General features: G+C 43.5%; 1 protein-coding gene across 2 annotated transcripts in view; it reads left to right on the top strand.

Annotated features, from left to right (window-relative positions):
• Positions 1-13,423, top strand: part of plcb3 (phospholipase C, beta 3 (phosphatidylinositol-specific)) — a 42,414-nt gene that overhangs the window by 14,408 nt on the left and 14,583 nt on the right. The window contains exons 1-7 of one of the 2 annotated variants that reach the window (XM_076086926.1): positions 7,517-8,080; positions 9,406-9,474; positions 11,194-11,331; positions 11,662-11,741; positions 11,832-11,885; positions 12,162-12,234; positions 13,277-13,377. In XM_076086926.1, the coding sequence (XP_075943041.1) occupies positions 8,066-8,080; positions 9,406-9,474; positions 11,194-11,331; positions 11,662-11,741; positions 11,832-11,885; positions 12,162-12,234; positions 13,277-13,377 (530 nt within the window). In that variant the 5' untranslated portion in view covers positions 7,517-8,065. Of the gene's footprint in view, positions 1-7,516; positions 8,081-9,405; positions 9,475-11,193; positions 11,332-11,661; positions 11,742-11,831; positions 11,886-12,161; positions 12,235-13,276; positions 13,378-13,423 lie in introns of those variants that run through there. The other variant, XM_076086924.1, reaches the window with a different exon arrangement.

Consider the following 13,423-nt stretch of genomic DNA (forward strand, 5'->3'; position numbering starts at 1 on the left):
GTCTCTTTCCCGACACCTTTTCTTCGGAACCGCGTTCGCACTTCTTTTGTCGAGGACAATATTCTTCCTGCTCTGCCGGTTGGTCAGTTGCGCCTGATATTTTCTTGTTCCATCCCTTTTCTGATAATCTTTGACATCTCTTCCTCTTCCTCCCCCCCCCCCCCCCCCTTCCTTCATCCTTTTCTCTGTTATCTCCCTCTCTCCATCTTTGCGTAATGTTTCGGCTTACAAGACCTCTGACGTGTGCATGTACTCGGAGCCCAGAATTTCCCATAATGCTTGAGTCAGTGGTGATAACAACCAACTGTCGCTGACAGACACAACCACGCAGTGGCTGGGCAGTGAAACAATGGAGACACACCCCACCAAGCAGCAGTCTGCGTTCACTCACTCATTGGCCTTTGTCTTCTCTGTCTGTCCATTTGTGACTCTTTAAATCTGTCCACTCTTTGCACTTTGAGATAAAGTTGTTATTAACATGATCAGTAAAGGAAAATGGGTGTTCTGCAGGCATACATTGAGTAGGGTGCGCAGGGGTTGAATTTTATAAAAATGTTTAAAATGAATGACAGCAGGACTTCGTGAAATTAATAACCAGGCCGCGCCAAATGTGAGTGTAACATAGTTGATGCTGTTTGACGTAGCACCTTGGAGAAATATAATCCCACACTGTTCATTTATGCCGTCCCAAGGCAGGTTTGTTTCAACAGTGCATATTTCACCAGTTTCCGACCTTTGAAACGGTTCATGTGCAGCAGCAATTCAGGGAAAACTCATCAACATTCTCTTATTGTGTTCATTTTTAATTTCAAAACGGTAAGAATCTATTCTTCCCTTTGTTTGACTGCTAAGGGCCCTCGGTATCCAGTCTGGAAACCAATTCCCCAATACTGAGCGCAAAGTGCAGGCCAGTGGCTGAGGGTTACTCAAGATCCACACATCTGTTACCACATATGCCTGCACCCTCCCGCTAACCCCGCTGGGTGTGTCCTTTTTCTGTCCTCTTGGCTAAACTCCTCCTCCTCCTCTTTACATTCGCAACCTAAATTTCATGTTTTAAGTACTTAGCAGATGAACAGACTGTTGGAGGTGAAATAACAGCGAGACAGATGGAGGAGACGGGATAGAGTTTCTCTGAAGAGGCTGGGATGGATCTTAATCTAGAGTCCTCAATCATGTCACATCGACCAGTTGATTAGACGAAAGGAAGGAAGGAAAACATGAAATAAAATTTTACTGACAATCGTTATCTGGCAATATTCAGTAAGATATGTTATCAGGACATCAGCATTCATGCTTTTCTAGTCGCCGATCTCTGATAATGACGCATTGTAAACAACTAATCCGTGTTCAATTTGATCGGAAGAGAACGAAGATTACGTTCAGTTGTATTATGATGCGTTCAGGCTCTGCTCAGTGAAAATGAGTACTGGGCGAAGATGCGTTCACATGTGATCTCGTCAAATGTAGTGTTGGTTAAAAACAATGTGATCAGGGATCTCTAAAAGTTATATTTGCTCCCTTTCTTTCTTTTGTGCTGATCCGATCTGTGACTCTGATCCGTGATCCGCACCGTGACTACTCCTCGCACTGAATATGTGTTCTTGTTAATTAGATATCAATCTTGCACTCCCTTCATTGGAAAGCAAAATATGTTGTTTTCAGAGAATAGACGCAGGATGTTGGAACGGGGTGGTATTTGATCATTCGTGTGGCTTTAAAGAACAACACCATGTAAAGCCTGTTCCCCGCTGCACGGCCAAACGTGGGCTAACCAGGTGAGATATTATTCATTACAACATTTCTGCGATCGTTTTCCACGCCGCCGTTGCCAGCGCGGATGATCTGTCACCTAAAATTACGTTTCCAATAAACAAACGGGAGAGTTTGATTCAGCGTTGTCCTGGCGGAGGGAAGCTGCACCTGCCACAGCGGGATGAGTTGAATTGCAACTGGCACTACGGCTAATCCTCCCCGTCGCTCTGTTTTACTTTGGCAATCCTTTATCACTTTTGCTGCTGGCTCTTGCCCTGTTTCTACACGGCTAATCCACCTTCCATTTGTCTCCCCCCGCCTCCCTTTTTTACTTCCCTCCGTGTCTCTGTCTCGGGGCAGCTGGTAGCCATCACAGAGTGAAGGCAAAAGTTGTTCCTCTAATATAAACTGAAGGATGACATTTCCTCCCTCTCTGCTCTCCATCTTTTCTTGCCCTTTGTTTTCGCTATCTTCATTTCCTCTCCTCCTCATTCTCCATCTCACTGCTTCCCATCCCTCCCTCTGCTCCCTTCGTCTTCCTCCTCTTCATGTCATCGGTACATTTTTTTCACTTCCTACTAGAGTTATTGCTCTTTAAGTTCTTGCAATAACACTTCTAATCTCCCTCATTCTATCTCTTAGCGTGGGAAAGTGGGCAGGAAGTCACTCAGACAGGGAGATGGGGGTTCTGGGGAATTTCGTTGCCCCCTCATCCCCCCTCCTCCCGCTCCTTAACATTTCCCCTTTTCTCTGAATTCCCTGTGTCCTTCTATACTTCCTTCCCTATTTCATTCATTCATTCCTCCCTCCTTCTTTAAGGTGTACGGGTCATGTCAATAGCCCCTGGGCTTTTTTTGCCCCCAGGGATGTAATTGAGTTGCCGCAGAAGTCCAATTTAGCCTCCTAATGGTGTGGAATTGAGGTCACATACCATGACCAGATTGGGACACACACACACACACACACACACACACACACACACACACACACACACACACAAACCACAGACAAACACCTGGGATGTGACTTAAACAAACACCTTCATGCCATACCATTAGGACTGCTCCACATGCTGTCACCACATTGCTGGCGGTGTGAAAGTTATTTGAACCGTGTCAGTGCATTGGGAGAAGAAGTGGTGTAAGTGGTTTGGGTTTAAAATAGTGTGTATATCTGTTGTTTTTAATCCGTACAAAAGCCAAAGTGTAAAAACGTCAATTTGTGGTTTTATGGGAGGTTATATGCAGGACAATTACTCGGCACAAAGGCTGATTTTATTTCCGTTGTTTCCCGGTTTACAGTCTTTAAGAACTCTACTACTACTTTAAGTCTACTTTATTAACCCCTCGTTGGGGAAATTGAATTTCCCCAACGAGGAGTTAATAAAATTGATTTTCCCCAATGGAGTGTAGCTAAGCTAATCGTCTGCTGGCTGTAGCTTCATATTTAGTGTACGGACACGTGAGTTGCATCAATCTTCTCATCTAAGAAAGAGAAGGATTGATTTTCCAAATGCCGGCTATTCCTTCAATGGATGAGCTGACATCTTAAAATTGCTTATTTTGTCCAACCAACTCAAACGTATTCAATTTGTAATGATATGAAACGGAGAAGCAGCAAATCTCTGAGCTACAACGAGCTAGGTTGACTCATTTTCTATTGAATGAATAATTGTTTTTCATTTTGAATGGCTTCACTGCCCTAAGCTGACGCAGTACAACCATACCCAACTCAACTGGTAACACAGGTATGTGTGAACACGCGTGTGTACAGTACATACCAGGCTTTTAATGTATAGGCGCAGCCTCTTGAAACCTGAATTGTGGTACTCCCAACGTGTGTGTGTGTGTGTGTGTGTGTGTGTGTGTGTGTGTGTGTGTGTGTGTGTGTGTGTGTGTGTGTGTGTGTGTGTGTGTGTGTGTGTGTGTGTGTGTGTGTGTGTGTGTGTGTGTGTGTGTGTGTGTGTGTGTGTGTGTAAATGAGCCAGCTGACTTGTAAGTAGAACGATAGTTGGCAGGTATAAGTAGAGATCTAATAGAGATTATATCCCTGGCTCAAGTCAAACATCCACAAAGAATTAACTTGAAACAAGGCGTTTACATAACACACACACACACACACACACACACAGTGAGCGGTTCATAGGGGAAGTTGAGTGTGTCCGTAGATAATGTGACAGCTTCCTCCCTCTTTCTCCTTTGTTCTGGCTACTTCGCTCGATCACACGTTTCATTTTCTGTTGACATTATCTGTTCGTGCACATGGCACAGCCGTTGTCACTTTCACTCTCTGTGACACACACACACACACACACACACTGTCAAACAGCATAGTAGACAGTCAGTTCTTCGCTGTATGAAGAACTGAGAAACCGCACGGTATCGAATCTATTGTCTAAGCAGATGCTTCCTCCCAAATGAGTGTGTTTCTGTGTGAGTGTTTGTACACTACGCTGTACTTTGTGTGGAGGAGCAGCTTAGAAATTGAACTATAAAGATAATTCTGGTTTATCACAATTTCTTTTTAATAGTTTGACATCATTTCTACCATAAATAACATGCAAATTAATAAAATTGTCGCTTTAAAACATCCATCACATTCATATTTAGTGGAAAGATATGAACTTCGCATCTAACTCAAGAAAGTGGATATGCATTTTTCCCCAAAAAAAACTATCACACACTCGTGTGTGTGTGTGTGTGTGTGTGTGTGTGTGTGTGTGTGTGTGTGTGTGTGTGTGTGTGTGTGTGTGTGTGTGTGTGTGTGTGTGTGTGTGTGTGTGTGTGTGTGTGTGTGTGTGTGTGTGTGTGTGTGTGTGTGTGTGTGTGTGTGTGTGTGTGTGCCAGAGGCCTGCTGGCGGTTGCACGTGCTGGTTTGTGTTGTAAGTTCGCCCTCGCTGATCTGTTTGTGTTTTAAGATTTATGATTACTGCAACTATTTTTGTTGTGTACGTTCTTGACCCAGCTCTGCCTTTATTTATTTGCACTTTGAGACATTTGGTATGACTTGTGCGTGTTATTGATGTTCTACTTGTTTTTGCTTTTCTGTTCATAAATTATGTTTTTCCTCCCTCGTACATTTGGACTTCATTCCTCTTTCATGTTTTATTGTTTATTTTTCTCTTTCCATTTTCTCAGTGCTTCTTCTTCTTCTTCTTCTTCTTCTTCTTCTTCTTCTTTCTGTAGATTCTAAAATTTCACTGATTACAAGTCCCTCAGGGTGTCAGTCTGTCGGCTAAGTGGCTAAAATGTATCTCTCTCGTCATTTTTGCCCTCTCCAGGGCACAGAAATATGAAACAACTAAATGAGGAGGAAAGACAAAGAATGAGAGAGCGAGAGAGATAAACGGAAACAGGATGGAGCGATAGTGGAGGAGTAGAAAGGGGAGAGTGTTATCTCATTGATGTACGCAGAGGAGATATTACGAGGCGCCGTAGACAGAGTTATAGAGCTGTCCCATGTTTCACGGGGGTATTAAGTGTCCCCCTTCTCTTTCTCTAAACACCTTGCCAACTCTGCCATCGTGGCCGTAAAACAGTTTGAAGGTCTATTTGTTCTACTTCTCCGATGTGTCTGTGTCCTTTAAAGTCTTCTTCTGTCGAGGCTACGTCTCCTCGCCTCTCCTGTCCTCCGCACACGATTGGCCGGTTTGGGTCACAGCCAAGCGGCAGAGGGTGGAGATGTACAGTATGCTGTCCTGGCACTGTGCGTGTCAGTGTGTGGGTTCAGGAGGATCAGTTTCCTATATGCCGTCATCGCGTGCTGTCGGATTGGTCGTTGGAGGCGTATTTAGCTCGGGTGATCTTTCAAACACACGCAGGAAAGGAGTGGCGCTCGCTTGATTGTTCAGTTGCCCTTTCATATTTTTCTAATCTTAATAAAATGAATGGAGGAGACTGGCAGGGCAGTAGGGAGGAGGGGAAGTGAAGAGTGAATCAAAGAAATGAAGGAAGGAAAGGAGTAAGTGAACAAGGGCCTAATGAAAGCACATTAACATTTACTGTACTTGTCTTTAGTGTGTAAATATAGACCGACCTAAATGCAATTGTTGGATTACAAAAACACAGATACACGCAACTGCAGAACAGGATAGGATAATGTGGAAGACAACATTTTATTTTTATTTACAGCAGCAAACTGTTTTCATGCCGAGTTAGATGACCAAATCAATACTACTCTCATATCTCTCTGGGGCAAAATTGTGTTCATTTGAAAGATGAATGCATCAATCTGGTGCCCTTTGGGAGCACAATGAAGAGGCTCGATCTATGAAGAACTTTGTGCTCTGGTAAGAATGTTGTGCTCCTGTCCTAGCAGTGTACATTTAGGCTACTCAAGTACTGTACTTAAGTACAATTTTAAGGTACTTAGACTTTACTTGAGCATTTCCATTTCCTATATCTTAAAAACTTCTCAGACGGAAATATTGTACTTTTAATTTCACTACATTTATTTGACAATGTTAGCTACTAGTTAGGCTACTTTTCCAGATTCAGACTCCCAATACAAAATATAAATCAACTACTAAATGATGATGTATGATTAAGCAGTCTAATAGCCTAATCACTAAGTACATAAAGTAGTTAAAATAAGCCCCACCTTTACCGGCTGCAACATTAAAGAGGTCGCACATTAACGGACCAATAATTATAATCCAATGAGCCACTTTCACTTTCCGAGCCGAACTAGAGCCAGTTGCTGTGAGGAAATGCGGCAGACAGAGTCAGCCAGCCGTTGAGAAGTGAATCATATTTTTCTGTTCATTATGAAACTGTGGCGCTGCTCGTTAGACTTTGGCGGGCCACCACATTTATTTATTATTCACACACTTGGCACAATTAATGGGAAACACTGCTATATGATGCAGCAATAGCTTAGTTCTGTGGTTGATAGCAGAAAACAGTAATGTTGGTAAGGCTTCCTTAGCACCAAAGAGGGAGGCAGAACTTCTTCTGAACTCAACCGGACAGACAGCATCGCAGCAGCACGTGGATTCTTTTCAATAAAGGGTGCACTGCAAACCTCCTGCCCATGTAATTTACAGCTTAGTGAAACACGTTCACAACATTCTCTCGAAATTGGTAAGGAAGTGCATTCTGGAAGATGTCTAACTGAGGCAGAGTTCTTCGGTCCACTGAAAAAACGGTGAATTAAAGTAAATTACAGGACTCCTGGAAAACTCTCACCCAGACTCATTTGGAGCAATAATGAGCCTGCAGCCGAGTCTGAAGAGATAAATGGGAGTGAGCTGTGTTTGGCCTTAGCAGCACGGAGAGATGAATGGAGCGCTCCGCCCGCCCTGACTAGCTAAATATTACACACTTGAGACACAGATACACACGCTAACTGAGCAGAAGGCAGGAATGAGTTAGGAGTGTGCTCTCGGAGATGACCGGCCCTTCACGCGGACACACGCACCACGTCCAGTGCTCAGACGCACAGCTATGTGCCAAGAGCGCACACATTTCACTTCGCATTCAAAAACGCTTCTCTGATCACATGCTGACACATTTGTACTCGACCCAAGTGAAGATTTCCTGGTGAGGAATTGCTCACGCTTCCTTGTCACATGCATTTAGTGTGTGCTTACTTGTGTGCCTCCTCCACACTCGCATGCATGCACACACCTACACACACACACACACTCACACTCACACTCACATACACCCTGACTTGCTCAACAGGTCAGGATGTTTCACAAGTCGGGACCTGCATGTCGAAGATATGCCTCCCTGTATATTGCTGCGTTTGTGTGTGTGTGTGTGTGTGTGTGTGTTTTACATTACTAGCCTGTGAGAAAATGTGAACTGTTAAAGACTCACACACACAGGCGGCAGACTAAGTTGTAGTCTCATTACCGCAGTCTCCAAGGAGTCGCAATGGCAGAATGAAACCACGGCCTGTGGGAGAGGAGGTGTGTGTGTGTGTGTGTGTGTGTGTGTCTGTGCATGTGTGTCGCACAGATCCAGAAGTGGTTTTATTCCCCCAGGAAGCAAGTTATTCTCCACAGGCCAATCGGAGGACAAAGTTTGAGACAGAGTTTAATCCGATTGGTCCAACACGTCTGACCTTTTCTTACTCGCGGCCAATCCCAGGGGTGTGGACAGCCAACGGGGGGATGACCTCACAGCCCGACTGAAGTAACAAAAGAAGGAATGAAGAAGACATGAGTTTCAATGCTTGATTTAAGGATAGGGACTTTATGAGTTTGTCTTTGCTGTTGTTTTTGGAAAGGAAACATGGGGAGAACATGGACAAAACAAGGCCAAGGAGAAGAGACACCTGAACATTTGTTTTGTTTTTTTCATCAATGAAACATCTTAAGGTAGAGGAAAAATGTAAATAGTGTCGTACAAATGCACTGAAAGCCTCAATGGGGAGAAAGATGAGGAGAAAACGACATCCGATGAGTGCCATAGATGTAAGAACTCTTGGGGAATGAGTGCCGGGCTAAACAAATATTTACAGTGCGTCCTCTGTGTTTATGGCTGGGTTTATGACCACACTCCTCTTGTCCATCCCTCCCTGTTTTCGTCTCTTGCCTCATCTTCCCTTCCAGACCACGCTATCCTTCAGGCCGAGGGTGCCGTTAGGTCACTGCTTGCTTTTATGCAGTACGACTACTGCCCCATCTTCTCTGCGTGTGTGCATCCATACAGTCAGTATTTGTGTTGCAGCATCAGTCAGGCAGGTCTCTTCCAAAGATGTGTGCGCGCGCAGTTCTCCAAAAGTTATGTCACTCTGTTTTCCATGGTCTCACACAAACGCACACATACAGAGTTTGTCTCCGGTCATGTTTTATGTCTAGAGAAGCACGGGAATCTGATAAGAGTGGGTTTAATGGAAGGAGGACTGAGCATAAACACAATTTTGTTCCATCAGTGTTTCTGCTTGCTGCTTCTTACATTAATTGCAAACATTAGAAAATATTGATATAAGAGTGGACTGTCACGCCCTCATGGTGTGTAAACATACTTGCCCCGTTTATCAGTTAAAGCATATTTATCGTTGACTTATTTGAACTTTGAACTGTCCGACTCAATCCATAGCTCACACAAATATAATAGAGATCTATAATACAGACAGAGTCTACAGCAAAGCTAGTGGCTCTGCATGAAGACATAGTGGTGCTTTGAGCTAAATGCTAACATGTTTTCCATGTTCATGTTTGATGTGGTAGCATGCTAAAATATTCTCTATTTAGTAGATTAGGAATGTAAAGCGGGAATGTCTATACACCGCCATTACTTGTTGAAACTTTGACCAAAGTGATTGCAAGTTCTGCCTCAAGAGGAAATGAAAGTCTGAACTAAATGTCATCGCCGTCCAGTCCATTGTTATTGAGAGATTTCACTTACAAAGGATCACCAGTGTCAGTAGAGTACATTGTCGAGGAACAATTACTGTCTGTACAAGATTTTATGGTTCGCGAGATATTTCAGTCCGGATCAAAGTGGTGCACAGACCAACCAGTCAACACGGCCATTCCTAGAACAGCACCACTAGTGTGATGATGTAAAATGTATAAAAGGAGATTAACCCCTCTTTCTTCACTGTGTCCACTTTCCCTGATTTGCTAATGTTGACTCTCTGTCCTGCACACACTCTTCTACTCATCAAGTAATTGTCTGATACCTGTCTGTCATTTAGGAGGTGGAGGTTCTGGACATCAACGCCATCAGGGACACCAGAACAGGGAAATACGCCAAACTACCAAAGGTTAGTTTTGTGTGTGTGTGTGTGTGTGTGTGTGTGTGTGTGTGTGTGTGTGTGTGTGTGTGTGTGTGTGTGTGTGTGTGTGTGTGTGTGTGTGTGTGTGTGTGTGTGTGTGTGTGTGTGTGTGTGTGTGTGTGTGTGTGTGTGTGTGTGTGTGTGTGTGTGTGAGAGACAGAAAGAAGCTGTCACCTGCTGCTGTTGATAACTGTTCTGGGACCAGAAATGTGATGCTCAAGTGTGACTGTCACCAAAAGATGCGTGTGTATACGTGTGTCCACTGTATGTGTGTGTGCTTCCTCTCTCAGCTGATGGCGCAAACGTGAGAGAGCACTAATGAGCCTGCTGACGGATGGGCCGTCAGACAGGAAGTGATATAACCAGTGACTGTTGGTGGAGAGAGGTTGTTGTGTAAGATCGTAGATCGGGCCGAGGGATAAAGCTGCGTATTAGTGGCTGAAACATGTGGACTTGTTGACATGGTTCAGGCTTGCGGGTCAAATTGATAAAAAAAAAAAAAAAAAAAAAAAAAAGTTAACATTATTACAATACCTACAATCTGTAATCAAAGCAATGAACAGTAAAATGTGGTCCTACTTTTAATCTGTGTGTAAGATTAGATACCTGTTCTGCAATAACTGAAATAAAGCCTGAGCCGTTATGTAAGAAAACCTGCATGATCAGCAATATTTAAAGGGTGGCATTTAGGTTTTGTGTTGTGTAAACAATGTGAATTTTATGTGTTTTATGCCATTGATGTGCTGATCAATGTCAAAATGTGGTGTTCAGAAAAGGAATGAGGAAATAAACAAATCATACCAGTGGTTTAAATCCTTAAAGGGCCAGTTCACCCAAATCACTAACTAACTGTACACCTTCTGCCCTGCACCAAACACAGACACACAATGTTAGCGACTAGCTGGTGAGCGTAGTGGAGCATTTAGCAGCTAGAGAGTGAGATACTTCCCTCAGGAGTTAAATGAATGCTTCTGTATGTGCTGAATATGCAAATAAGCAACTGTTTGTTAATAAGTTTGCCATATCGACTTCAGAAGATGATAATATTTAGATCTTCTATTGTTGGCCAAAACGTCTGTTAATGCAGGTTTAAACATTTTAACAACATTTGTATCCGGAAGCAATGTTCCTAATGTTGCTCTGGACGATCCACACACACTGTCAACAGTTTTACGAGGACCATTTCTGAGGTAGGTAGGGGTTCCAAAGAAAACCACTAACAGTGAGGTCACATGGAGGCTGTTGTGAAGTTTTCCTAATTTGAGTGTACTGATCCTTTTAAAAGTCTCGCTCGCTGCTTAATGACAATGCACATTTTGTGCTCTGCCTCGGCAGTATTTTTCTTCATAAACAGTCTTCCAAGTTAATTAGTTTAATTGAAATGAAAGAGACACGGGAGGGAGTGAGTGACGGAGAGAATGCATAATTGATGGAGAGACATTGAGCGTTAGAGAGAGTTGGTGGTAGAGACGGAGTGGTCTAAAAAGGAGGAAAGAGTCGTTAGGTTAATTTGATCAGAGTGCTACACCACATGCATCACATTTACTGTTCTCGGGAGGCAGAGAGCTGGGCAGGGAGCGGGAAGGATGTACAGATGTTATGCACAAAGCAGGGTTGTGGTCATTATATTGTGTGTGTCACGTACAATGTCTTAAAGAGAACGTGTGTGTGTGTGTGTGTGTGTGTGTGTGTGTGTGTGTGTGTCAGGACCCGAAGCTGCGGGACGTGCTGGGCTTCGGTAAGGCCAACAACGTTGAAGGGAAGCTGGTAACCGTTGTCCATGGCAGCGACCTGGTCAACATCTCCTTCCTCAACTTCCAGGCGATGCAGGAAGATGCAGCCAAGGTAACCATGGAAACCGGCGCCATTAGCATCCCATAACCTACTCGCTTACTTTTACTTGCCTTCAATATATCTTCCTTCTCGTCTCCGTCCTTCCTCCTTATCCCCCTCCACTTGTGTCTTTCTTTCTTTCCTCGGGCCATATGCTGGTTACTCACTTTACGATGTTGACACACAGGCATGTGCGTGTTCAGGAGTTGTAAAGAGGGATTTATTTTCCCCCCTCTCTGTGCATTTGTGTGCGTGTTGCATATAGAAACGATTTCCCTTAGTTTTGACATCAGACGAACAGTCAAACAACCCCGTTTTATCACCTCGTGTCTGTGTTTCCAGATTTGGACGGATGAGCTGTTCACTTTGGCCACAAACATACTTTCCCAGAATGCATCACGGCACACCTTCCTCCTCAAAGCGTAAGAAGCCGCGTGTGTCTTATCTTGACATTAGCGAACTGTAGATGTCGGAGCATTGTTTTTTTTAAAGCCTCTCTTTGTCTGTTTCAGGTACACTAAGTTAAAGCTGCAGGTGAATCAGGATGGGAAGATTCCTGTGAAAACGTGAGAAACCACTTTTTAAACACCAGTGCACTCCACTTCTTCTTTCCTTTCCTCTTCTCTGTCTCTCTTCCACTTTCTCTCCTCTTAGGTTCAACTCTTCGTTATCTGTTCTCTCTGGTTTTTGGTCAGCCCTGTCACTCGTATAAATGTAATCCTTTCAGACTCTGCTGACTGACCTGATTTTTCCATTTCATGTGAATGGTTTGACTCGTACTAAAAAAAAAAAAAAAACTTTTAAACAGTGACTGTTATCTCTATAAACTCTGTTTCTTTCAGTATTCTCAAGATGTTTTCAGATAAAAAGAGAGTGGAGACGGCTCTGGAGCAGTGTGGTCTCGTCAACAACAGGGTAATCATCAGAAGCGATCACTAACCACAGGGCTGTTCGCCGGGTGCAGTTTTTTTTTTGTGTTTTGGTTCATACATTGGAGATTGGAATCGGTGCAGCTCAGTCTCTCACCCTGTGGTGTTGCATAGCATTCTTTGCATGCCTTTGCAGCGTAAGGAAGGCAGAAATAGGGCTGCAGGCCTATAGGAGAGTAACCATGAAATATGAATGAACTGTCAACAGAGTCACAAGTTTTTAAGATTTTGGTAACAGAGGTAAGCTAGCTTTGCCCCTGTTTCCAGTCTATATGCTAAGCTAAGCTAACCAGCTGCTGGCAGGGACCCTCATATTTACCATACATCTGACTTTCAACAAGAAAGCAAGTAAGCCAATCCCCAACATGTACACCGTTTAAAATCTGCCGCTTGCCATCGAGGTTTTATAAAAACTAGATATGATATGGTTTTATAGAAGTCATAAAGTGGCTTCCTAGAGAGAGCAACTGTTTAAATATTACAAATCCTGGCTTCATTCATTCTTTCAAGCCTGAGAGTCCCAATATTGTCAAATTATTTGCTTGTAAATGCAGTGTAAGGTATCACAGGCCTGTGTTTGGTAGGTTGAAACTAGGTTTCTTGTATGCCATTAGTCCGTGCAATCTTTCCCAAAAATCAGTTTGGAGTCACAAGATGTTTCTTTTATGAATAAGGGACCAGATTGTGCAAACTGCACCGTCAGCGTGTCTCTCGGTATTGTTGTATTCTGGTGCCTCCTGCTGGTTGAATAAGAGATCACACAAAGCGGGTGAAGACTGAGCAGAATCTGATCATCAGCTGACAGTGTATTTATCTTCAGCCTACAGAACTCCCAATACTTCATAGTTTGGAATAAGTGTGTTGGGAATTCAACAATATTTTTGGGGATCAGTAGTGGAGACCAGAATGCATGTGTGATCCTGCATCGTCAAACTTTGCATTTAATGCAAATCTTGCAAATAATTCCATTATTTCTCTTTTTCTTTCCCTCCATATCTTTCGACACAATCCTCTCTGTTCTCTTTCAGGCTGAGGGAATAAAGCCAGATGATTTCACGTGGGACGCCTTCCAGAGATTTCTCGACACCCTCTGTCTCCGGCCCGAGATACAAAGCATCTTTGAAGAAAGGTTTGTAACACATGAGAACAAAGTTACAACCCTCAGCCTAAACCCT

The sequence above is a fragment of the Anarhichas minor genome, unplaced genomic scaffold (genome assembly GCF_050575085.1).
Source record: "Anarhichas minor isolate MPS153535 unplaced genomic scaffold, ASM5057508v1 ptg000009l, whole genome shotgun sequence".
NCBI classification, from domain to species: domain Eukaryota; kingdom Metazoa; phylum Chordata; class Actinopteri; order Perciformes; family Anarhichadidae; genus Anarhichas; species Anarhichas minor.